Source organism: Dasypus novemcinctus, chromosome 7 (assembly GCF_030445035.2).
Source record: "Dasypus novemcinctus isolate mDasNov1 chromosome 7, mDasNov1.1.hap2, whole genome shotgun sequence".
NCBI classification, from domain to species: Eukaryota; Metazoa; Chordata; class Mammalia; order Cingulata; family Dasypodidae; genus Dasypus; species Dasypus novemcinctus.
The window spans coordinates 90,840,185-90,867,010 of record NC_080679.1 but is presented as its reverse complement, the minus strand read 5'-3'; the positions used below and the strand labels follow the sequence as shown (position 1 = coordinate 90,867,010).

General features: G+C 37.8%; 1 protein-coding gene across 45 annotated transcripts in view; it reads left to right on the top strand.

The window, feature by feature from the left end:
* PKP4 (plakophilin 4) overlaps positions 1–26,826 on the top strand; it is a 269,591-nt gene that overhangs the window by 67,401 nt on the left and 175,364 nt on the right. For all 45 annotated transcript variants that reach the window (XM_071216397.1, XM_071216406.1, XM_071216402.1 and 42 more), the window contains one exon: positions 26,600–26,736. In XM_071216397.1, the coding sequence (XP_071072498.1) occupies positions 26,605–26,736 (132 nt within the window). In that variant the 5' untranslated portion in view covers positions 26,600–26,604. The remainder of the gene's footprint in view (positions 1–26,599; positions 26,737–26,826) is intronic.

The window sequence follows — 26,826 nt, the reverse complement described above, 5'->3', positions numbered from 1 at the left end:
ATTAATTTGGGTTCCCAGAGTATTAATCTATATATATATAAACACTTATTTATTTTTAGCTATTTAAATAGAGGTCTTTTAAGAATTTTCATTTGATAGTTTAATATTATCTTCTGGAGGTAAGAAAATACACTGAACAGACACAAACAGTGTTGGTCATACCAAGAGAAACATAAAACTCACTAATTTGACCCATAATTCTCACTCTTTTGGTATGATTGTCTCCAGGTTTTCCATTATTCCACGTCTCTAGTTTTTATCGCTTTTTAAGCTCTCCTCTGGGATCAGTGTTGCCTGTAATATGGAAGCTCATTCTTGGGAACACTTTTATATAAATAAAAATTGGAGAAAAAGTTATCCGGGCATTATTTGGTTAACAGGTTTTTAGCAAGGTAGTTACATTTAGGGAGCTATGTTTCAAATATATCTATATATTTGAATATAATATATTAAATAAATAAATAATATATAATATATAATATATTTTTTGTAAAGGAGGTACTGGGGATTGAACCCAGGACCTCATACATGGGAAGTATATGCTCAAACATTGAGCTTCATCTGCTCCCCAGTGAGACTTGGTTTTTTCATTTGTTTGTTTAACCACTTGAGCTATATCCACTCTCTCAAATATTTGTTTTTAATTCAATAGTAAACCTCCCCTCCCTCTGGGCCCTTTCATTCCATGTTTTTGTCAGTTCCCACCTCCATGGGTGTCCAGGAGGATACCTTTTCTAGTGTCTTTCTTCTTTGTAATATGCACATACTTTGGTTCTTTTTTCCCATATTGGTTCTTATTTTTAACATTTCTCCTGTCCTTAGGAGGGGTAAAGTTTGGACCAAGGGGTCTTACCTTTTTTAAGGCAGTCCATTTCTGATTGTTTTTGATTTATTAGAGCTTTTGAGTGGGGTCTTCTGAAGTGCAGGGTTTTTTTAAAACTTGGTCCCTATTGTAATAAACTTCATAGGCAATGCTAAGCTAAACTAGAGATAGATAATTCTAGTCCTCCATCAATTTTCTGTAGCTTCCTTCTTATACTTAGAGAAATCTGGACAATAAAGGTTATATTGGAAAGTGGTGTTTTCTGGACTTTCCGGATTTATATTACCGGTATTGCGAAGGAACTTTCTTTGGCTTTCTCAATTAACCCAGTCCTCAGCACCATTAGCATTCCTTTTAAGATTTACTGGTGTTACTAATTTCGCTCTTGCATACCCTAAGTTGTCAGGATTTTTTCTCCTGTTCCTGCTCTGCTTCTTCATTTACTATTTGCCCTTCATCTTCTGTTATCCACAAGGCCTCAATACCATTCCAAATACAGGCCAGAATATAAGCTTTTTATTTTCTCTGGGTCCTTTTTATAGAGTGGGCCGACATTTTCCCACCTCTGTAAATCTGACAGGAGAAATGGAGTACGCATGTACACAAATTCTTCATCTATTCCTAGAGGCATTTCCTGGAGGAGTAGAAATTTTTATGGCTCAGCTGCTGATCTTAGAAAGCCATCCTAGCTGAATGGAGATACAGAGTTTTTCCCTATGTTCCTGATTCTAAGTTATATTGAGTCCAAACTTTGTTACAGGAAAAACTATTTCCTGTTATTTCATAGGCTCAATGCTAAGATTTTCTCATCTTTCAAAATACAGCCTAAAGGGCTACATGCAGGAATGCTAGTAAAATTGAAATTTCCCATTTTAAAGAATTTCAGTGACCAATAACCAATTACGAATACTTGAGTACTTGAGTAGTATAAATGTAGTTAAACACTAATTTAGCAGTTTAGCCAGACATTGAACATTTACTTTACCTAAGTAAGACACACCAGTTAACAGACACTTAGCACCTCCTATATTCTGGACTACCTTTCAGGAGTATATCCAGCAGACAACCCAGCCTCCGCCCGGCTCCTAAAGAAACCCACCAAAACAGACAAACAAAAACAAGAAAAGGTGGAGAAGTCAGAGCAAGAGGAATCATTCTGGAAGGTGGTTAAAGGGACTTGAAACCATCAAACTAATTTCCCAATTCACGTTTGTCTTGGTGACCTGCCAGTTCCTGTCAGGAATTGTTTCTCTCTTTGAAACTTTAAAGTGCCTTTAGGGCCTGGAGTGCCAGCAAAGTTACCACAACAGTGTCAAGCTTTTAGAACAGGGGTTCTTAACCTTTGTTCCACAGACCCCTTTGTGAGTCAGGTGAAAACCACAGACCCCTTACTAAGTCCACAATAAACTGTGTATTGTTTTTTTTTTTTTTAAAGATTTATTTATTTATTTTTATTTATTTAATTCCCCTCCCCTCCCCCAGTTGTCTGTTTTCTGTGTCTTTTTGCTGCGTCTTGTTTCTCTGTGGCTTCTGTTGTCGTCAGCAGCACGGGAAGTGTGGGCGGCGCCGTTCCTCGGCAGGCTGCTCCCTCCTTCGCGCTGGGCGGCTCTCCTTATGGGTGCACTCCTTGCGCGTGGGGCTCCCCTACGCGGCAGGGCACTCCTTGCGCGCATCAGCACTGCGCATGGGCCAGCTCCACACGGGTCAAGGAGGCCCGGGGCTTGAACTGCGGACCTCCCATGTGGTAGACGGACGCCCTAACCACTGGGCCAAAGTCCGTTTCCCAACTGTGTATTGTTTAATGAATATATCACGCCTGCACCAACACATCCCCAGAAGAAGTTTTTTTGAATTTCAATTCAAGTTTACAGACCCCTTGTTAAGAGCCCCTGTTTTAAACCAAGAGCATCTAGCTGTCCAGAAGGCTTGATTACCATGCTTACCTCTCTTGCTGGGGCCCCAGAACCTGGGCAGTTGGATTCGTTCAGGGACTCCTTTGTCCTTAATCGTGCCAGAGTCACCAAATTGATACCTAGCAAAAGCAGGTTCTTTTCTCCTAATGTGCCATTAAAGTCAATTCCTGAGATACCGGGTTTCATAGAGAAAGAGTTTTATTGGTTGCACAAGAAATGTAGCACAGTGACCTTCTGACCCCAAACTGCCTTCCTGATCTGGAGGAATTCAGTGTTTTTGTATGCTAGTATGAAACAATTTGAGGAGGAAATCAGGGAAAAATTTCATTTACAATAACAACAAAAAGACTCAAATACCTAGGTAACTTAACCAAAGAAGTCCCAGACCTATATGCAGAAAACTATAAAACAGTGCTGAAAGAAATCAGTGAGGACCTAAACAAATGGAAAGACATTCCATGTTCTTCGATTGGAAGATGTCAGTCCTACACAAACTGATTTACAGATTCTTTTTTTTTTAAGATTTATTTATTTTATTTCTCTCCCCTCCCCCTCCCAACCCCAATTGTCTGTTCTCTGTGTCTTTTTGCTGCGTCGTCGTCTTTGTCCACTTCTGTTGTCAGCGGCATGGGAATCTGTGTTTCTTTTGTCACATCATCTTGTTGTGTCAGCTCTTTGTGTGTGGCACCATTCCTAGGCAGGCTGCACTTTCACGCTGGGTGGCTGTCCTTATGGGGCACACTCCTTGCGCGTGGGGCTCCCCTATGCGGGGGACACCCCTGCATGGCATGGCACTCCTTGCGTGCATCAGCACTGTGCATGGGCCAGCTCCACATGGGTCAAGGAGGCTCAGGGTTTGAACTGCAGACCTCCCATGTGGTAGGTAGATGGATGCCTTAACCACTGGACCAAGTTTGCTTCCCTGATTTATAGATTCAATGCAATACCGATCAAAATTCCAACAACCTACTTTACAGAAATAGAAAAGGCAATTCCAAATTAATTTGGAAGGGAAAGTGCACCCAAATGGCTAAAACCATTCTAAAAAGAAGAGCAACATGGGAGGAATTTCACTGCCTAACATTGAAACATATTACAAAGCTATCATGGTCAAAATAGCATGGTACTAGACACATCAATCAGTGGAATAGAAATGAGAATAAGAAATAAACCTTCACCTTTATGGTCAACAAGTTTTTGACAAGCTTACCAAGTTAATGTTAATGGGTCAAAACAGTCTCTTCAACAAATGGTGTGGGAGAACTGGATATATATATTGAAAATAATAAAAGAGGACCTTTATTTCACTCTCTCTACAAGAGTCAATTCAAAATGGATTGAAGGGAAATGTATGTGACTCAACCAATTGGGCTCCCATCTACCATATAGGAGATCCCAGGGTTCAATGACCAGGGCTCCTGGTGACGGCAAGGTGGCCCACACTGCAAACTAGCCCACTAGTGGAGTGCCAGCCCATGCAAGGAATGTCACCCTGCGCAGGAGTGCCACCCTGCATGGGAAGGCTGTCCCACACAAGAAAGCGGCCCCATGCAGGAGTGTTGGCATGCATGGAGAGCTGGCGCAGCAAGATGACACAACAGGAGACACAGAGGAGAGAAAATAAGAACGTAGCAGAACAGGGAGCAGAAGTGGCAAAAGTGAGTAATTGCCTCTCTTCTACTCTGGAAGGTCCAGGATCGGTTCCCAGAGCCACCTAATGAGAATACAAGCAGACACAGAGGAATATGCAGCAAATGAACACAGAGCGCAGAAAATTGGGGGGGGGCAGGAGTAAAAATCTTTAAAAAAAAAAAAAAGGATTGAAGACCTAAATATAGGGAAGCGAACTTGGCCCAGTGGTTAGGGCATCCGTCTACCACATGGGAGGTCTGCAGTTCAAACCCCGGGCCTCCTTGACCCATGTGGAGCTGGCCCATGCACAGTGCTGATACACGCAAAGAGTGCCCTGCCACACAGGGGTGTCCCCCACGTAGGGGAGCCCCACGCACAAGGAGTGCGCCCTGTAAGGAGAGCTACCCAGCATGAAAGAAACTGCAGCTTGCCCAGGAATGGCGCTGCACACACGGAGAGCTGACACAACAAGATGATGCAACAAAAAGAAACACAGATTCCGGTGCCTCTGACAACAATAGAAGTGGACAAAGAAGACGATGCAGGGGAAAAAAAAAAAAAAGACAGAGAACAAACAACAAACAACGGGGGGAGGGGAGAGAAATAAATAAATAAATCTTTTTTTTTTTTTTTAAAGACCTAAATTATAAAAGCCAGGACTATAAAACTACTAGAAGAAATTGTAGGGAAACATTTTAAAGACTTGTGATAGATGGTGGTGTAACAGTTTGATATGGTTATGAATTCCAAAAATAGAAATTGGATTATGTTTGTGATCTAGTCTGTACCTGAGCATGATTGAGTTATGATTGGGGCTTTGATTAGGTAGTGTCATTAGGGTGTTGAGTCCCCCCACCGCTTTGTGTATGGGGACTCACAGATAAAAGGCATGGCAAGGGACAAAGTTGAGGGTTTTTGATTTGGAGTTTGATGCTGAAGCCTTAAGCTGGAGCCCCAGGAAGAGAGGAACCCTGAGCCCAGAGAGAAGCAAGACCCTGGAAGGGAGGAAGCCAGGAAGCCTGAACCCTCGCAGCCATCGGCAGCCATCTTGCTTCAACACATGTAAATAGATTTTGGTGAGGGAAGTAACTTATGTTTTATGGCTTGGTATCTGTAAGCTCCTACCCCAAATAAATACCCTTTATAAAAACTAACCAATTTCTGGTATTTTGCATCAGCACCCCTTTGGCTGACTAATACAGGTGCTTTCTTAGACCTTACACCCAAATCATGTGCAACAAAAGAAAAGATAAATGTGACCTCCTCAAAATTAAACACTGTTGCACCTCACAGGACTTTGTCAAAAGGATGAAAAGGCAGTCAACTCAATGGGAGAAAGTATTTGGGAATCACGTGTCTGATAAGGCTTTAATATTCATGATATATAAAGAGATGTTACAATTCAGTAAGACAGACAGCCCAATTAAACAATGGGCAAAAGACATGAATAGACATTTTCCAAAGAAGAAATACAAATGGCAAAAATCATATGAAATGATATTTTATAACATTAGGGTGCTAATGAATAATTAGGGTGGAGCTGAACATAGGTTCAGCTGAACACAATTAATAAACATTAAGGGGCTAAACAGGTAGCTGCTGGGCCAGCTAGGGTAGCAAACCAGGGTTAGTCACAAGGATTTGGGATAGGGTATACAAAAGGAAGGTCAGTTACAAGGTCTTTCATATGGATATTAAACAGAGGTGGGTGGAGTGGTTACCATCCCAATAGTAAGCATACACAAGGATGAGGTTAAGTCTAGATTGACCATAAATGGGTGGAACCACTCTAACCAGCTTCCGATATTAACCTTTTGCTATTTTACAATATAAAGGCATCTATATAATATTTAGTAATCGTAAAGTTAATTCTTAACCCTTGGTTACATTTCTACTGGCAAAAGTGGGAGATAAGTTAACCATAAAATAAGTCTTTACTTTTGTTTTGTCAGTAATAATTATTTAGTGAAACAGTATTAACTTTTTAAAAAGTTCCTTTGAGGATGATTTAAGCTGATCTTGTGATCTTCTAAGTATTTTTTTAAAAAAAGCTTTATTAACTAATCTGGAATATAAAGGTACAGTAAATTAGTTACTACTTATTTATTTTTATGCATTCACAGGAATTTCCAGTTATTTCAGTGTAGTTTCTTTGATGATCTGTGTTGATTGTAATGGATCACAATCACTGTGGATTGCCAAATTAGCTGTTTGTATCAGCCTTCACAAAGATGCTTCTTCCACATAAATAATGTGTTAGCTGATGGCTCTGGAGTCTGTGCTTCAGTGTTCTTGGTTTATGTCACTTAAAAGAATTTAAGGACATGCCATACAGTATTATTAAGTAACAAGAAAACGGGAAGAGTACGTGGGATTAGTGCAGGGTAGTGTTAATGGCACAGGTGGGACTTTCAGTCAGGGCTTTTTAAAGTCTGCTTGCTGTTCTGATTGGTTGCCCACCTGTCATTTCCCCAGGGGGCCAATGGTGAGGCCTTTTGAGGGTATCCGTGGCTTTCCCTCTTGTTCCAAATGAGATTCTCCATGGCTAGGATCTTACAGTGTGTTTCTGGGAAGCTTCTTCTCCAGAGGTTTCCAGGCAGGGTCTTATGACCATGTTGTCTGTCGGCCATGTTGTGTGCCGGGCCAGCTGCCTTCCCGCTTTCACTATACTAACCTGCCTCAACTGGACGCAAGAGCTTAAAAGTTTTTCCAGTTAGAAATCAAATACAAGAAAATTCTTGTCCTGTACTGGTTCTGACACAATGATTCATGGATTCTAGCTCATAAAACATTTCTCTACTGCCCCTGCTATAGGTAGAATGGGATAATTTCATTTGTTTAAAAGACTGGGAAAGGTATTCTGTAAACCATGCAGGTTTAGGAAGACTGAATTCAGCTGTGGCCATGCTGACTTTGAGTAGCTGGTAGGATACCTGGTATGAGAGCCAGGGAACATGAAAATTCATTAAATCTGGAGCTCAGGGCCCCAAAGTCAAATTTTAGTGACTAGCCTGCAAGTGAATATGAGATCCTTAAATCTCCCCATTTGTCTCCCTGCTTCCTCCCCTGCCCCTACCTTCATTATAAGGTCACCACGATAACCAGAAATAAATTCCTAGGGGACTCCTGGAAATATGGAGTACCAGAAATCAGGAAATTGAACCCTAATCATATACTCACTGAGCCCCAGGTTCTTCCTACTATACTATATGCTACCTGGTGGTGGCTATAGTCAGCTATTGTTTTTGATAACTACTGAACAAAGCAAAGTTTTTACTCATATACCTTATATTCCAGGTGAAGGAGGAATAAAATATATCAGAAGGTGATGAATGTTAGGATTAAAAAGAAAAGCATGGCTGGTGATGGGCAAAAAACCAAGTGCCAAAGGATGACTGGGAAAGGGCCAATTTTGATAGGTTGTTTAGGGAGGGCCTCCCAGGTGAGGCGGCTCAGCAGAATGGGGTGAGAGATGAAGAGCTGGGGAGGAGACATGTGGAGCTCTGAGCAGCAAGTGCAGAGGCAGATGGAGGAAAGTGGATTGCTACTGTCGCTGGAAGTAAAGGAGCTGGGCAGGGAGTGCATTAAGTGTGGCTGTGGGTCTACCTCCCTGCCCGCTGAAACTCTTATGAGGAAGAGCTCTCAAATGCTCAGCAGGCAGAATTCTGTAACTGCACATTTGAACAGTACTCATTTTGAAACATTAAGTAAAACATTTGGAAAATAATAAACCTGAGCTTTTTTCCCTCAAAGCTATAATGTGAAATTTGAATTTCAGTACTATTGGTGTGTAGCATGAAGAAAATACTTTTGAGCTAGAACCGACCCCTGTTTCTTTTAGAATTTATTTCTTTTGTCACACATGGCAATTTAAAAAACTCTTCACCTTGAGAACCAACAGACTCAAAGCCAGACCCTAAGCAAGTCCTGCCCCAGTTCTGAGCTGCAGCTCATTTATCTCTACCATGAGATCTTTGATGTTAAAATGGTCTTTCTTGGAGCCTTGGGGGGGGATCCTCAGGGCTGATAGTGGTTAGAAATGAAAAAGACTCTGCTGGAGCAGCTCTTGCTTTTATTTTATTTTATTTTATTTTTACGTATTGGTGTTACTTTTAAGGTTATTTAGGAAAAAGGGTTAAGAAAATAAAGAATTTGGAAAAACCATTCTAACTAGATGATTTTCAGGTCCCTCCTATTACCAGAGTTCTGTGAGGCTATTGGGGTTGTTTTTGTTTTGTTTTGTTTGTTTCCGTTTGTGTTTGTTTTTTTGTTTTTTGTTTTTTGTTTTTGCCCCAACTGAGTTTTCCTTTGACTATTTTACATTTTTAAAAAAAAAATTAGACAAATTTTAAAAGCTAAATAGTTATATAAGGCCGTGGTCCCTTTGCCTCCCATCCCAGCCCCAAATTCTTTCATCCTAGAATGAAGCTGATGTTTTTATTAGTCCTCAGATATACATTGGTACCATATAATTTAGCCACAAAAATGTTTAGTGATCTCAGAGCTTTCATAAAGGAGTGGTTCTTGACTATTCTTATATTTGGTACAAGAGCTTTCTTGGTGACAGTTTCTACTATGTTTAAATATTATTTGTTTTGTGGTTATTTTTTAAATCTCATCAAGAATTGGCACAATTATCTCTTTTACAGTTTTTACTTGTGTCTGTTTATTTTTGACCTTTTAGTAAAACTATGAATTTGAATATTCTAAAACTCTGAAGAATAAGAACAGAGGAACAGTAGAATGGAACTTTCCCCATTTCCTTTTGACTGAAGTATTTACGTGAAATATTGCCAGGAAGTACCTGTAGATGTAACTTCCCCTTATGTATTTTTAGGATGGATGGGCACGCCTGCCTACTGCTTGTTAAATATTTGATTTTTTATTGGGGAAGATAAATCAAAAGTGGTTAAGGAGGTGCTAAATATTTTCCAAAGATACCATATTTAGTTTGTCTTTCTTCCTTCATGGTGCACTTAACTTTAGAAGGCATGTTTTGTTAGGCCATTGACACTACTTCTGTCTCTTATAAATAACAGGATGGAATTATAGAAAGTAGGAGGTGGGGAAATGGTCGAATGATACCTGGTCAGTGTAAGGACTGTTTCATCCACCCCTAGATTTCTGTTCTTTCTTTTGCTTTTGAAGGCCAATGCGACATGCCCATCACTTCCTGGAGGGTGTTTCACATTCTCTAAATATATCTTGCTGCATGTATTTTGCAGTGGTACAGCTATAAATGATTGCTATCACATACTGAATCAAGATACATGAAGTCAAGTCTAGAGAGAGACCCAAGAAAGCCTCTGAGTGGCTGATCACTGTGAATGTATGAAGATGAGTTTATGCTCTTAATGGGATAGCTTTGTTGTGATGTAATTTCAGTAGCTGCTCATGGCAGCTGTTAGTCGAAGGTAAGTTGAAAGCCAGCTGGTTTAGATATCACAGTGGTAAAGATCAGCAGAATACGGCGAAACTGGGACTCAGCAACATGAGACTATCCTAACTAACTCTCCTGATTTGTTTCATCTGACACTTTCCCAGCTCAGTCTCCATGGACTGGAGGTCTTGACAGAGGCATAGACTTTCTGCTTCTTGGTTAGTTTAATATTTTTCAGTTCTTTCATGACCAGAAATAGCTGAAGTTAATTAACATTGTCTTGTCCATTTTTCAGACTTCTTTGTTTCTTTCATGGATATCAAAAGTTTAGGGGAGGGAAACGGACTTTGGCCCAGTGGTTAGAGCGTCCGTCTACCATATGGGAGGTCCGCGGTTCAAACCCCGGGCCTCCTTGACCCGTGTGGAGCTGGCCCATGCGCAGTGCTGATGCGCGCAAGGAGTGCCGTGCCACGCAAGGGTGTCCCCCGCGTCGGGGAGCCCCCACGCGCAAGGAGTGCGCCCGTGAGGAAAGCCGCCCAGCGTGAAAAGAAAGTGCAGCCTGCCCAGGAAGGGCGCCGCCCACACTTCCTGTGCCGCTGACGACAACAGAAGCAGACAAAGAAACAAAAGCAGACAAAGAAACAAGACGCAGCAAATAGACACCAAGAACAGACAACCAGGGGAGGGGGGGAAATTAAATAAATAAATAAATCTTTAAAAAAAAAGTATAGGGGAAATATGTTCTGTTAAGCAGTCTGGTAAGAAAGTGATGTTTGGGACCTTGGGGTCTATGAAACTTCCTTGAATGTGGAGTACTACGTAGGAAAGGTCCTGTGCATCTTTGTTGCTGATTAATGGCAAGGGGTGACGTGAACCAGTTGCTCTCCATGGTCAGGTTCTATCAAATATTAAAAATTTTCTGGACCCACCTACAGTGATAGACTTCCTCTACCTTGCTTTTTGTGACTTTGTCACAGGGTGGGGTTGCTGCTTCTCTCCTTAATTAAGTACATCCAGTTTTCTCAACCCAAAGGACGTTTAATCCCATAGACCTTCCATATGACATCAAAAATAGAAGTGGAGATGCACATGAAAAGAAGTTAAAAACCACCACACATCCTAGGCAATTCCTAATTTCCACTGACAAGTCTAGCATGTGTTTTGCAATAGTGTATAGTTGATATATAGGTAGAAAATTGATGTTGAGAGATCCAACTGCTTTCAGAGTAGTACAGTAGTAGTGACTCAGAAAGAGGAGAGAATTGCTGGGCTATAAAATGAGGAGATTGTCTTTTCAGTTTATTTTTATATGCCATTTTGATGTGCCTATTTGCTCCATCTTCACCAAACATTACGTTAAATGTCTCTTAGTTATCATGGTACCTCTGATGTTCAAAATGATATATGTTGCTGTAAGTCTTACAAGTTGTGAGCATACGTTTTGCCTTGTGGACAGATGGTATTTGTGATAGAGACTTTATAATTCTAGTAAGCTGATTGGGCATTAAAATTTAATACACCATTAACTTAATTGTGAGAGATGCTGAAGTAACTGGAAAATCATCCTAATATATGTTCTGTTTCTTTGCACTGCCAGGGTTCTAAATATTTATTAATCATTACTTATACTCTGTAACACCATACTTTACTGGTGAATGTTCCCCTTTTCAGAGAACATTATTCAGGTAGTAGATAAAATGCTCTTCATTATCTGAGAAAAATATGAACATATCCCTACTTAACCTATTAGTGAACTTCAAATCAGTTTATGATTTTCAGATCCCTCCCTCGTCCGAGAATCAAGAAGTCAAGATAATTGGTCTAGGGAAACTCACAATATTTTTAAACTCAAATTACTTACTTTTTGAGATTTATGTCATTAAATTCTGATAGATTATGAAATTTGTGATCAGTTCCATTTGATAGATTGAAGTTATCTTTGCACTTTGAATAAATGAAGTATTAAGCAAAAAAAAAGTAATGAGATTGTTGGAACTTTAAAACATAGTGTAATCTTTGTGGTATTTTACCACACTTTTCAAAACAGATGCTTTTTTTTTTTTTTAATGATTTATTTTTTATTTATTTCCCTCCCCTTCCCCCCTCTCCCCCCCAGTTGCCTGCTCTCTGTGTCCATTCACTGTATGTTCTTCTGTACCCGCTTATATTCTTGTCAGCAGCACCAGAAATCTGTGTCTCTTTTTGTTGCGTCATCTTGCTGCATCAGCTCTTCGTGTGTGCAGCACCAACTCCTGGGCAGGTTGTACTTTTTTTGTGCTGGGCAGCTTTCCTTATGGGGCACACTCCTTGTGCATGGGGCTCCCCTATGCGGGGGACACCCCTGCATGGCATGACACTCCTTGTGTGCATCAGCAATGTGTGTGGGCCAGCTCACCACACAGGTCAGGAGGCCCTGGGTTTGAACCTCCCATGTGGTAGGCGGCTTTATCCATTGAGCCATATATGCTTCCCTTAAATGCTGCTTTTAATCTTCTTTAAGAGGGCACAGGTGTCTACATTTTTATTAGCATCAATAAAAAGCATGTCTTTAAAATTTGGGATAGTCTAAGCTTTTCATTTTCCTGTCCATTTATTCTGAACTGGTGATGTTTCAATATACTGAGACATAATTAAGATTTTGATACCAACAGCCTTCTAAATCATTGTTAGAATTATAGCTCTGATTTATAGGGTGCTATAAAAAGTATCCTCTAGTTACACACTAGATTTTGAGCTGAGAATTTAGAAATACTAGTGTGACCTCATTGTGACAGAGGTTGTTGTCTCCTGCCAGTGGAATTTAGCTTCCTTGACTTGTGGTTATTTTGCTAAATTCTTCCCTTAAGAAATTTAAAACGCACACCTAAAAAAGAAACAAGTTATCTAACTAGGAAGATTGAAAATGAAATTTGATTCTTTCTGACATTTTTCATGCCAATAATGAACAAAAGACTCCTGTAAGGAAGCAGGTGGTTCAGTAGTTCTTTGACTCTGAGTAAGATATTAAACATTTTTCAGTAAGTGCAGCAGTATAGTGCCAATTTCTGTTTTTAGCTCCTAGCATAGTAAAACCAGTTCTCTAAGCTAGAATTTTATTAAATGTTCCAGCACATGTTAGACAGCTTAGAATAAACAGCCATATAAGACAGGGATCCTGTTTTTCATAAACTTTATAGATGAGGGGACAATTTAAAGAGCAAATATTAGGTAGAAATGGACACTGTGTTGTTAAGACTTTGACTAGATTGGACTAGTGTTGTCTTAAAAACAACAACAACAACACAGTTCCAAAATCACATTGAGGATTTCCTTCTTAAGAATGATGCACTTACAGATATTGCCACATATAATTCTCAAAATACTTCTGTAAAGTAACTATTGGTAGAAGGAAGGAATGGTTTGATGAAGCAGGAGGCAGTGAACCTGGTTTTACACTGCTTATGGAGTTTAAAATGACAGGAGATGGAGTGACTGTGCTCAGGAAGCCTAGAAAATGCTTTCCTGCAAAAAACTTATTTACCTTTCATCTGACTCTGCCATGCCATTAACTTTAAACATAAGGTAGGAACACATGCAAATAAAGGATACCCCATTCTAAATCAGTCTCATTGGGTGTTTTAAAAAAATCCTAAGTAAAACATATTTAGTCATAAAAATAGGTGGTATTAAAGTCAGAAAAATGGTATAGTATGCATTTTCTCAATTAAAAAAAAAATCTTATGATGCACCTTATCTGCAGAGAAATTGTTTTGGCTGTTTATTGCAAATTTGAAGACAATTCTATATTATTATATATGCATTTCTATGGATCTGTGCTCTTGGAATGACCAGACTGGAAAGACACAAAGCACAGTTTATTTTAATGAAGAAAGATTTTATATTAAAATGTACAGAGTAGGAATAATTGCCTAAGTGCTTTGTGGATATTATATGAATTATTAGACATAAATGATAGCCCCGAATAAAGGAATGGTTCTACAAAAATGGATTTAAACCAGTGAACACTGAAATAATAGTTTCATTAACATATACATGACTGGGAATCGGATGTGGCTTAAGCTGTTGAGCTCCCACCTACCACACTGGAGGTCTCTGGTTTGGTTCCCAGAGCCTCCTGGAGAAGGTGAGCTGGCGCAACAAGATGATGCAACATAGAGACACAAAGAGGAAAGACAATGAGAGATACAACAAAGCAGGTAGCTGAGGTGGCTTAAGCTTTCAGCACCTCTCTTCCACATGGGAGGTCCCAGGGTTGGTTCCCAATGCCTCTTAAAGAGAAGAGGAGCAGACAACAAGCACGAACAATGGGGGGAGGGGGAGCAGGATAAATAAACAAGCAAAATCTTAAAAAAAAAAACCACATGCACATGGTCGCAACAAATGTAGGAGTATAGCAATTGCACAGCAATGGTAGAATGAGATTTGTGGAATGGTTGGCATATAAAATATTATTAGCAACTCTGTCAGAATAGATTTTGACTGGCAAGCTGTGGTATTGTGCCCTAGTGACATGGAGCACTTACTCCATCAGGTATAGCATTACACCTTTTTGTGTAAATATAGCTGTTTTCATCATGTTCTAGTATGACTAATAGACATACGCTTCTTGGGAGCTAGGCTTTTTATTTGTATAGGTTTTATATTAAATCTTAAATTTTTAAATTAAAAAAAAAACCTTGTTTCCAGTTGGACTGGGTGACCACCCTGATGGATTATTGTCTGGGGAGAGCAATAAATGGTACAGACACAAGGCCTATGCAAAGTCACGTCACACAGCTTTGAAGTCACTTCGATCCTGAGCCTGTTCTGAGTTCTGCAGTTTTAGGAACTGGGACTAATATATAAACCAAAATGTTAATTTATTAATTCATAATGGAAAGGGAAGACTCCTTCTTAATTACCAACATATCCTTGTTTGCCAAACAGGTTTCTTCCTACATCAAGGTAACCAATGTACTGGTGAACCTAGTGTCCAAAGAAGAAGAGTTGCAACAGAGATTTCATCTCAGGACCATCTCTATCCCTTTTAGTGAAGATCTTTCTAGTAATCTCTCTCACACTTTGCTGTGCTTCAGAGTGACTGTCCGCTTCTCTGGTTCTGATGGTAATTATACATGATGGATCATAATCACATTACAATTCTCCTTTGGATTTAATGAATTTTCCATTGTTTATAGTTATTTAAAAAATGGTTTATAGAGCTCTTGAGGGGAATAGGTTTACAGAGTTTTGGTCTGTGTCCACCCATATCCAATATTATCATTATTTTATTGATTTTTCTAATTTCCTTTTTTTGGGGGCAGCCGTGTTTTCTTTCTCTTCTGGTTTTGAGGAGCAGCTCCCTGTTGCATCTGGGTGCTCCTATAATAACGATCTTGAAACAACAAAAAGGGTAGTGATACTTGAGAATTTATATGTAGTCCCCTTAAGGACAAGGTTTTCTGGGATTATTGTTTTTGTTGTATCCCCCCCAGGGGTGGGGCACATGACGTATAAAAGAATAAATGTTTACTTTTTTTTTTCTTTTACAGGCTTTGGAGGGTTCATTCCTTTTGCAGCCTTTTTGAGTGAGGTTGCGCTTTTTCCATAGTTGCTTCCTATCTCTTCACTGGGCCTTCCAGGCATTTTCTCAGTATTATTCTATGCTCTTTTAAAGTCGATACCATCTAGCTCTTACTCCTAGTTTCTGCTCCTCATTATTTAGGTTATGTAACTCCAGATCACCTTACCACCTTCACAAGGGCAGTGGTTCCAGATTCAGTTTAACTCTTGCCTCAATTTTCACCATCATCTTAGGCAATTTTAAAGCCCGTTATAAATAGACCATTTCTTTCCCTGCCGTCATAGCTTCTTTGTTTTCTCATCCAGATTTTCACTTTTCTTTTTTGCCTCCTCTTCCCCATTCCCTCACACCAGTTTTAGACCCTTGGCATTCTCTGAGCACGTTGTGATGTTTTATACCTTTCATACCTCTCTGCCTTTGTAATATCTGTCATCTTCCCTGACGACCCTCCTCCCTCTCCCCACATGAAGCTGATCTTTCTTCTCATTTATACTGAGGTATGTTCTAGGCATCTTTACTGTTATATTTATCACACTGTCTGTATTCATGTCTTTCTTGTTAGGCTCTGAGCTCCTTCAGCATCTTGATGGTCCTGAAACCTAACATTGCCTGGCATGTAAATGGTTTTAGAATGAAAATGCAGATTTCTCGTCATTCAATTTGTTTCATTCTTTCATGGAACAAACACTAATTGAACACCTACGTTTCAGGAACTTTTCTGGGAACTGAGGACACAGTGGTGAACCAGATGAAAATAGACTCTACCCGCACTGAACTTAGAGTGGATGGTTGGAGGACACAGAAATGTAGATAGGAAACTACAGTACCGTTGCACGCTCCATCTGTGAACAACAAAATTCTAGGGTATTTTTTCTTATGCTTTCTTCAAAAGCTGTCTGGAGATGTTAAGAGTGAAATGTGTTTTGGCTCGGTGAAAACAAAATATGGTATTAAGCATGCAGAAACTAAAATGAATAAGGAGACTATGAAAGATAACCACTATTCCTTAACTTTAACTTACTGAGGACAGAAGATAGAAAGAAATTATTACAGTTTTTAATCTACAGTACTTTATTATTTGATGCTTTTATCTAGGATTTTCCCGTTTGTTCTAAAGATTTACTTAAGAAATTGCAAATCATTAGATGCATCATTGCTTAATTCAGCATTATTAAAAGAAACCTCAAAGTATAAAATCAATGTTTTTGATATACCAATTCAAAACTCTCAGCTTACCACTTTTATATGTGCTTTCAGTAAATTATGTTATAGATTAACACCTGTCCTAAACTGGATATGTTTTAAGCAAATTGTTGTTTGTGTGCGTTTTTTTTTTTTTTTTTAAGAAATTTTTTTATTCTTTACCTTTTTTAAGGCAAATTGTTATATGCCCAAGATGGGGAGTTGATCTGCCCAACTGAAGTACCAACATGTTAGTCTCTTTTCACAGGAATGTTCATGAGACAGGCATGAAAAAAAAAAATTGAAACTTACACCTGGCCCAGAGAAGGCTGAGTTCTTTTTCTGGAAAACCATTTATCCCTTAATTTAGCAACTAAGTTTTTCAAGAAATTGATACCCAACTTACAACTGAAACACAATTTCATGCTTAATTTAGTTGGTATGAGTCTTTATTGAAAAGAGCCTAAATTTTTCTATAACATTTTCTTTCAAGTATATAATTAGTGTTTTTCTTTTAATAGCCTGACATCATTGGGAAAACCAGGGAGAGCCAAATTTTAATTGTGAAAGATGAAACAATACCTCTTTCTAACTGTATTTGCTCATTAATGACATTGCTTATTATATTGCAGGGTTTCCCAAAGTATGTTCTTCAGAATGTTAATAGATGATCCTCAGGAAAAGAGGGGGGTGAGGGTCTGTGGTCAAACAAGTGTGAGAAATGAGATGAATAAACAGGTTAATTTAATACAGGATTTCTCAGAGTCCTAAGACATTCTATACCAGTGCTTCTCAAAGCTGAAGGTACCCAGGAAACACAGGATTCTGACTAAGTAGGTCTGAGGTGAGGCCTGCAATTCTACATTTCTTACAAGCTCTCAGATACTGCTGGTCACACTTTCCATAACAGGTTCTCAATGAATCTTCAGGAGGAAATGTGCTCTGCAGCATTTTCAAGTCTTACCTTGTTTTTGAGAACCTTGTTTTTGAGGTATTCATAGTGCTCTATGGAGCACAGTTTGAGAAATTTAAAACTTTTAATTAAAAACTGAATCTTTACAATTAGAAGTGAATTAATATTTAATTTAAATAGAGGTCTAATGCAGAACTTCTAAGTTACGATATGCCAGACATCCTAGTGTAAATCCCAAGGTAGCTAGTCCATGTAAAATGAAAACCAGTATCATAAGCTAAAAAGACAACCACTACCTAAGATAGTAGGATGTTAATGAATTATATACTTTTCCTATTTTTAATAGCCCTTATAAATTTCATTAAATGCTCAAGTCCTTAATTAAACAATTTTTACTTTTTTTGCTTCTAGTAATTCATCTGTAAACTATTCTTTAATGTGCTATGCTAGTGATTTCATTAGTCCCTAATCTTTGTTAACACCAGCATTTGATATGAAAAACTAAAGATAAAAACAAAGCTTTTATTTAAACTGTTTGAAGTTTGATGTGGTTTACCATGACCATAATTGCAAATGATGTAGAAAAAAGTCTATGGAGGTTTTTAGAAACCTATTATTTTTGAAAATAAAAAATGTTAATAAAATTAATTAATACATTATAGATGAGGATTTTACCACCTGGCTCCTTCTTTTCCACCTGGAATAGTGCCCCCATTTATGCATGTCTTTTAGAACTTTTCTTTGAGCACCTGCCTTCTGTTTTGAGCCCTTAATTCCTTGTTTATCTCAAGCTGCCTTTTATCATAGCTGTTAATTTGTCTTTTTTTTCCTTTTAGGTTGTAAATTGGATCTGAGGTCAGGGTTTAAGTCATCTTTATACTTTCAGTAACATAGTTACACCTAGTTTAACTGTGGTACATAATAATTAGAAAGCCAATATTGTATTGAATAAATATCTTTATAATTACCATATAAAATTAAATATTTTAATCTTACAATACTTAAAAAAATGTAATTAAAACTTATTTTCATTTCCCATCTCTTGCCATGGTCAGCATATCAGTTAGTATTAGCTATTCATTGTATAATGAACCATCCCAAAACTTAGTGACTTAAACAATGAAGATTTTTTATTTCTCACAGTTCTAGGTTGACTAGGAGATTCTTCTCCTTGGCCTTGGGGGCTCACTCAGGTAGCTGCAGTCAGCTGGTGACTCAGTCTGGATGGGACCATCTGAGATGTCTTGTCGTTTTACATGTCTGAATTCTGTGGAGCTGAAATGGTTGGTTTGCTATGATAAAAGTTTAAGTTTTCCATTTAAACAGTTTTAAGTGTACAATTCAGTGGTACTAATTACTTTTACAATGTTGTGCTACTGTCACCACATTCTACTAAAATTTTTCATCACCCAAAACAGAAACTCTTTATTCCTTAAGCAATAACTCCCCATCCTCCCTATCCCCAGCCCCTGGTAACCTCTTATCTACTTTCTGTCTCTGTAAACTTGCTTAATTTAGATATTTCTTATAAGTGGAATCATATACAATATTTGTCTTTTTGTGTCTGGCTTATTTCACTTAGCATAATGTTTTCAAAGTTCATGTGTTAGAACTTCATTCCTTTTAATGGCTGAATAATATTACATTGTATGTATGTAATACATTTTGTTCATCTGTTTGTCTGTTGGTGGGCATTTGGGTTGTTTCTACTTTTGCCTAGTGTGAATAATGCTGCTGTGAAGATTGGTGTAGAAGGATCTGTTTGAGGCCCTGTTTTCAGTTCTTTAAGGTATATACTTAAGAATAGAATTCCCAATCAAGTGAATTCTTTCTAGGCATTTAGGAGTCAAAATTTTATTTATTAAAGTTTTAAAACTAAAAGTAGTTCAATTCTCCTAAAATGGATAATCTTTAGTTTTTAAGCTACTAAATACTGTAGTTTTCTATTTATAAATTTATGAATATTCTAATATCTCTTTATAGATCACATCTAATAAGAAAATACATAAATTTGTTCCACTATATTAAAATCTTTTTCCTTTTTCTTAAAATAACTATGAAAGAGTACGTAAAATGTATATCCAGTTTAAAAGAATGTTAAAAAGCAAACACATCCATTTAACTACCACCTATGTCAGGCCAGCACCCAAAAGTTCGTGTACCTCTCTGAGATCATAGCCCCCTCCCTTCCTGGAGGATAGCTACTCTTCTGACTTTGGTGTTGACCATGTCCTTGCTATCTATACAAGCATCCCTAATAAACAGTTTTATTTTGTCTGTTTTTAAAAACTTAATATAAATGGAGTTCTACTGGTTGTATTCTTTTGTGACTTGCTTCTTTATTCAACATTATGGTTGTGAGAGTCATTCTTGTAGCATAGAGTTAGTTCTTTTGTTTTATTGCCATAGGTGAAATGTATTGCATTTAATATACCATAATATATCCATTCTCCTGTTGATGGTCACTTGGATTGTTTGCAGTTTATCACTTTCAGAAAAAGTGCTGCTGTAACCATAATTGTATGTTTCTCCAGGTGCTCACGTCCAGGACTGTGTCTATATAATCAGGAATGAAATTCTGGACTGTGGGGTGTGTGTTAGTAGCTTTCCTAGATAATGCCAAATGTATTCCAAGGTGTTATTCCCATTTAAACGTTAATTAGCAGCATGTGATAGTTACCATTGTTCTACATCCTTCCCATTCTGGCTTTGCCATTCTAATGGGTGTGTATGGATATCTCATTATAGTATTAATTTACATTTTTAAATCACTAATGATGTTGAGCACCTCACCGTTGTCTATCTAGATTTCCTCTTCTCTGAACGGTCTATTCATGCCTTTTGCCTATTTTTATCTCAGGTTATTTTGCACTGATATTTGATTGTAAAAATCAATCAAATCAAAACATGACTACACATAGTTTATTCTCTAAAATTGCTATGTTATTTGGCATGCAGCTCCCTTTTTTGCCAAGAAATTATCACTTTTTGGATGAACTGCCTGATTAGAAGTTTAATATGTAATAAATTACCTCTCTAAGCCTTCTAAACAGTTACAGAATTTGGTAGTACTTGTGTGTTCAGGATAAAATGTAACTGTTAAAAATTTATCGACTACTCCTTTCAAAATTCCAGAAGTTGTTTCTGGCCCTAAAGGTATATTTTTACTTTCTCAGTAATTAATTTTTTTCTTCTGTAATATCTGTTCCAGTTTCATTTTAAGTGAAGCAAAGAGAAACTTATCTTTGCTATATAATTTTGCTCAGTATTTTTTTTACTTTTACTGTTATAATACTTTGTTTATTTGATGCTTATTTAACAAATTTTTACTCTATATTACTATTTATACTTGGGAGCAAGTTTGAATTGTCATGCTTATTTTGTCCTATTTTTTCATAATTTATTCTTAGGCAGCATTACTTTAGCTTATCAATTTTGAAATGTGATTCAAAATAATCAAAACATTTTTCTGAGTGTTCAAAATGAAATTCTGAGATATATGTTATCTTAGTCTCCAGACTACTAACTCAAGAGGAGGGAAAAATATGTAAAGTTCAATTCTACATACTTGAAACCAAAATTTGACCAAAAGCTATCTGTAATGAGAATAGAAATGAATAAAGAGAGAAAAATTCAGTATATAGCTAATCATCAATCTTGGGAAGATTGAGTACAGAGATTTTTTTGGTTAAATTCTGTATTAGTCAGTCAAAGGGGTGCTGATGCAAAATACCAGAAATTGTTTTGTTTTTATAAAGGGTATTTATTTGGGGTAGGAGCTTACAGATAACAGGCCATAAAGCATAAGTTACTTCCCTCACCAAAGTCTATTTGGAGCAATACAAATACAATACAAGGATTCAGGCCTCCTGGGTTCCTTTCTCTGGGTTCAGGGTTCCTTTCTTCGTGGGGCTGGCTTCTCTTTCCTCTGTGTGCTAACTTCCCAGGGCTCCAGCTTAAGTCTTCAGCATCAAACTCCAACATCAAAACTCCAGCATCAGAAACTCTCAACTCTGTTCTTTGCCATGCCTTTTATCTGTGAGTCCCCACCCTACAAGTCCCCTAGTAGGGTGGGGACTCACCGTCCTAATCATAACTCAATCATGACCAGGTACAGATGAGATTACAAACATAATCCAATATTTATTTTTGGAATTCATAACCATATCAAACTGCTACACTTTGTTTTTTGGTTAAAAAATTATTATATTTATTATCAAAGGTTGTGCCGATACCTCACATCTGTAGCCTACAAATAAAGCCTTCAGTAATCATGCTAGAATATATGCGGCCTACTGCTTCAAGCAGAAAAAAACTGTGTTAATCATCATCATTGATAGTTCAATATAAGGTACATACACACACATAAAATTATACTAACAGTTTCACATAAAATCTTCTTTGTCTTCAATAAAGATTGTAGTGAAACACATGCAGCCATTCATAATCAGCCTTCCTCTAAAATGTGTTTTAGGAAACTCACCAAAATGAAATTCAAGAGTCTGATAGAAATAGGGATCTGAGTAAAGAGAAAATTTAGTAAATTAAGGCAGGAATAAAATGGAAACATGAACATGTGTACCTTTACTTGTAAGAGATGATTACAAAAGTTACAAACTCATTTCTGAGCTCTGTACTGTAGAAGTAAAGGAAGAAGCAGGATCAGCCATGAGATATCCAATGTCCACCGTGCACTCAGGAAAAGCACAGTTTCTTGACACTGAAGTGCCTTTTCATAGAGACCGTGTGATATGTAAACAACATTTTGAACATCTTCAAGGCACATTTACATCAATTCAGAATGCAGAAGTTGTGCTTTCTTAGTGTTGGGCTCAAGATGTAGACACCTGTTGTTTTCTATTTGGAACATATGCCTACTGCAGTGTCCCTTCTCCACCATCCCTACTACTTAACCATCAAAGACCTCTCATGGTTGGGAATGTTCTGCCTTCAAAGGCAGACAATTCTTAATTTTAGCTATTTTACTGCTACTTCAAAAAAGAAAGACTTTCTGAAGGTAGCCGTTGTCGCTCCAACCTTTAATTTTGATTTAAAGGAACATAGCCATTAGCTAAATTTGATTCAAAGTATAAAGATAGTAATATAGAATAATAAAAGTTGTTGAATAACTATTAGCTTTCAGTCTAGCTCTTGAATGAGTAACCTAAAAAGTCCAATCTTGTTTGTGACAGTCCTTCTGCAACTTATAGATGTCCACTTGTCTACAAAGGCCTTCTCTTCATCAGGCCAAACTTTCTCTTCCTGTTCCTTTATGTTTCTTCCTGTACTCCACTCACCTTTGAAGTAATGACGAACAGGAGCTGTGTCATCCATTTCAACCTTGTTTCTGTGCCTGGAAACAACTGAATCTCTTAACATTCCCATTCATCCTCTCTTGAACAGAATACACTTGTATGCATTCCAATTAATGTGCCACCCCTCACTGGAAGTGGGTATGTCCCACAGAGATGGACTGAAGAATTGTACATTCCCTGCTCCCATCATTTAAAATCCTTGACATATTAATACATATAAGATTGCCTTAGCTTTTGGGCAATTTCACTTTTAAATCTAAAGTGCTGCCTTTAATGTTTTCCCTAACATGCTGCTGAGGTGACCTAAAAACAGGACCCTGCTTTGATTCCTTTTTTTATCTCATTAGAGCCAGCTTATTCTGCAGCATGACATGCTTGTATGTTAATTTTATCATCAGGTTATTATCTGGTAAACTCCATATTCTTCCTAGTCATCCAAGAATCTGTATATACCCTGTATATTATTATTTACATTCTGGTTAAAATTGTTGGTGAGGATTGTGTCAGGGTCAGAACCCTGTGGCATTCTATTCAAAACTTCTGTAGATATATTTCGTTCAACTCTTACAGATTGTTGGAGTCAGCAGTTGACCTTGTTTCAGCCCCTTTCCTATGTCGCTTATTATATCAGAAGGGACTTACAATATCATACTGGATATTGTATGATATCCAGTATGATATTGCCTCTCTAGAGTCTAGAGACACTGCATTTCCATAATTGCACCACTAAAGACTGAAATTAGACCTTCTTAACACAATGTTTCTTTGGAGTGTTCCATTTTCAGTTCTCACAAATCCTCTCTTGGATACAATCCTGTTAGGAATCTCACCTAAGATCTACGTCTAGCTCTCTAGTTAGTAGTGTGAAGAGTCTACCTTTTCCTTTGAAAAACAAGCCATGGCATTTTTCTGATTTAGTCTTCTGGCACCTCTTCCATTCTCCATGGTAGTCTAGATAGCTCACAAAAATGGCTCAGCAACCTATTTGTAAGTTTCCTCTGGTCTCCAGAATGTAATTGCTCAAATCAGGTGAGTTGAGATCACTGAGGCTTAATTTCTCATAGTGTCTTTCCCCATTTTAGGTACTCATCATATCCTTCCTTACTAGTGGGAAGAAACAGTAGCACTCTGTTACCTACCTTGATTCCTTTCAACTGCTTAAATGATCTACTATTGTTATGAAAACTGCAGGAACAAGGACAGAAAATCTTAGCAGCTTTGTAACTTGTCAGTATTGTGGCTGCTCTTGCCCCATGGCAGCTTGTGGTATTTAGGAGTATTCCAGAGATGAGAGGTGGGTAACTGCCTCACCCTCAGGAAAGCAGGGATGTGTGGTCATCATTCTTCTTCCAGTGTTAGTCATTGCCTGCCATGTGTCCTAGTCTTTGAAAAATCATGGAATAACATCTCTGAAAATTACCTCTCCTGCTGTGAGTCATAGCATTTTGGTTGTTTCCCTTACACATTTTTAACTTTTTTGCAACTTCTTCCTATTGTCTTTGGCATTGTTAATCCTTGGTTTGCATCTTGCTCTATTGCCTTGATCTGATTTGTGTTTTGCCAAGCCACTAACAATTGGTTACCCTGCCTTATGCCTATATTTTTTGTAATATGTGGACAGAGTGGTATTCAGAATATGCTTGCTTGCTTTCAATGATCCTGGGCCATCGGGGTCATCAAAATAAATGTAATTATTTCCCTTAAGACATTACTGTTTCTTCTTCTCTCATATACTCTATCTTCACTGAATTTTTACTTCTTTTTTTCTTTTCTTCATTCGCTGGTTATTTCATATTATACTGTGACATTTAAAACTTTTGGTTCTTGGCATTATTTGTTTTGCTGTTGCATAGTAACATTTTTGTTTTTTGCAACCATCTGCTTATTTTAAGGTGTATAGTTTTTTAATATAGAATCCTTTCATGTCTTTACTTGCCTTAAATGCTAACTTAGGATCTTTGAATGGCATTTTTTTCTTCAAAGACCTCATGTGTTGTCTTTAATGAGCACTTGATAAATACAGAACAAGGGAATTTTTATCCACTTAATATTTTTCAGTGTTTTGCATTTTGTTAAGCACACCAACCATACCAAGAAATCAAATTTGCCATAAAATCACTCCGTTGTATTGTATAAAGAATTAACAGGCCCAGTTTTTATCAATGAACAAAGTAGGTTCTAGAAGGTTGTAACTTCTCTGATGGCTCTTAGATTTTTATCCTAGACCCACTGCTCTAAGCCCAAAACTTCTCCTCTTAGAAGTATTTGAGGAGATCATCCTCCTTGCAGATGAGGCCAGCTTGGGCCTTATGCATCATGAAAATAGAAGAGAAGAATTCATCAACTACAGGAGGCATGAGGATTCCTCATGGGGCTGGCTCCAAGGGCAGAATACACAGACAAACTCACCAGACCCATTGTTGATTTCTGACTCTTTATATGGCAAAAATAAAATAACCACCCACAAAAAAAACAGCAGTCAGGATCCTTCTCCATTAACAGGGAGTCTCAGGTGGAATGCACATCTTCCCTTTTACTTCCAGGTTGTGATTTTGGAAATAAGCAGCAGACGGTTGTTGAACTTTGAGGGAATAAGAACAATCCCTATATCAGATTACAAAATTGGATACTATAGGAATTAATTAATAAACAATTGAAATACAATAGTAAGTAATTTTTAGGTGAAAACTATGAAGAATGTAGAGAAGGGTATTTATAGTCTCAGATGCCTGTATATGAGTGTACAGAGTAACAAATGAGAACAAATATGGTGTCTGTGAGCATCAGCACTTGCAGGATACTTGTTCATTTGCTAGTAAGGACAATATTGATGATGATCAGTGGTTTGCCTAATGACTGAAATGAGAGTGAAAAAAAAAGTTCAGCCTTCATTTGTGTATTCATTTATTCAATAAACATTTGGCACCTATTATATACACCAGGCGCTAGTCTAGTCTTGTGGTGTGATAGACTGTGCTCTTAAGGAAACAGTGGGAGAGTTTGACATATAAACAAGTTATTGAAATATTTACAGCATTTTATGTGGGCATCATTTCCTGATCTTTTTGTATCAAGTTTATATCAGGTCAGCCTCCTGGCAAATAGCAAACACACTGCCCTCGGTATACGTCATCTTAGGAAAGGCAGTCCACCTTCTGCCGAGAACCCATTCTATCACAGCGGGCCTGAGAAGTAGATTCTGTTTTCAGCATCATCTCCATTGCCATTGTCATCTTTGGATAATCAGATTCCTCTAAGGAAACTCAACTAGCTATAATACTATAAAGGATATCCTTGTTGCTAGTTATAAATGCATTATATTTCTTTTAAATGCAGCAAGCTTTTATTGGTTTGTTTTCAATAATTTTTCGATTTTTTATTCTTACTGCCTAAGTGTCTCCTATAGTCAGAAAAGTATTCTTCTTCACCAATTAGCATTTCTAGGTGTCTTTTTGAGTTTAAACTTCTTTGAAACCTGACTAGAGTTTTTATTATTATTTAGTTTATTGATAAGGTAAGCAATCATATTTACTTACTGATCATTTGTTTAGAAAATTAGCTATTGAACAATCTAACAAGTTAATTGTCTCTAGTATATATTTAATTAAGAGTCCTCTTCCTTAGCCCTTTTCATGTCATCCTTTACTATGATGTTGTTTAAATACTTTTATTATTATTATTTTAGTGTTTATTATTGTTAGTCATATTTTTGGCCCTAGAAATCAAATAGCTGTAAGGCAGTGGAACCAGTGTGTATGGAAACTGAAATGTTAAGTCTATGGTAATCCCTAGGAACCTTCTACACGTCCCGAGTCCCGAGCCTTTTCTTATATTGGAGGCCAGGAGGAAGTGTTAACCTTTTGCATGCTTGATTGCAGGAGGAATGCCAGCTCCTGAGCAGGTCCCACTGGTGGAGGAGGGGCAACCACAGACCCACCAGGAAGCTGCCTCCACTGGCCCAGGCATGGAACCCGAGACCACAGCCACCACTATTCTAGCTTCTGTAAAGGAGCAGGTACATCCTCTTATTGAAATTCACAATTAATTATTTCTTCAATGCCTTTAAAAATTGATCTTTGGATGTGTTTAAAATTTGTCTAACGTC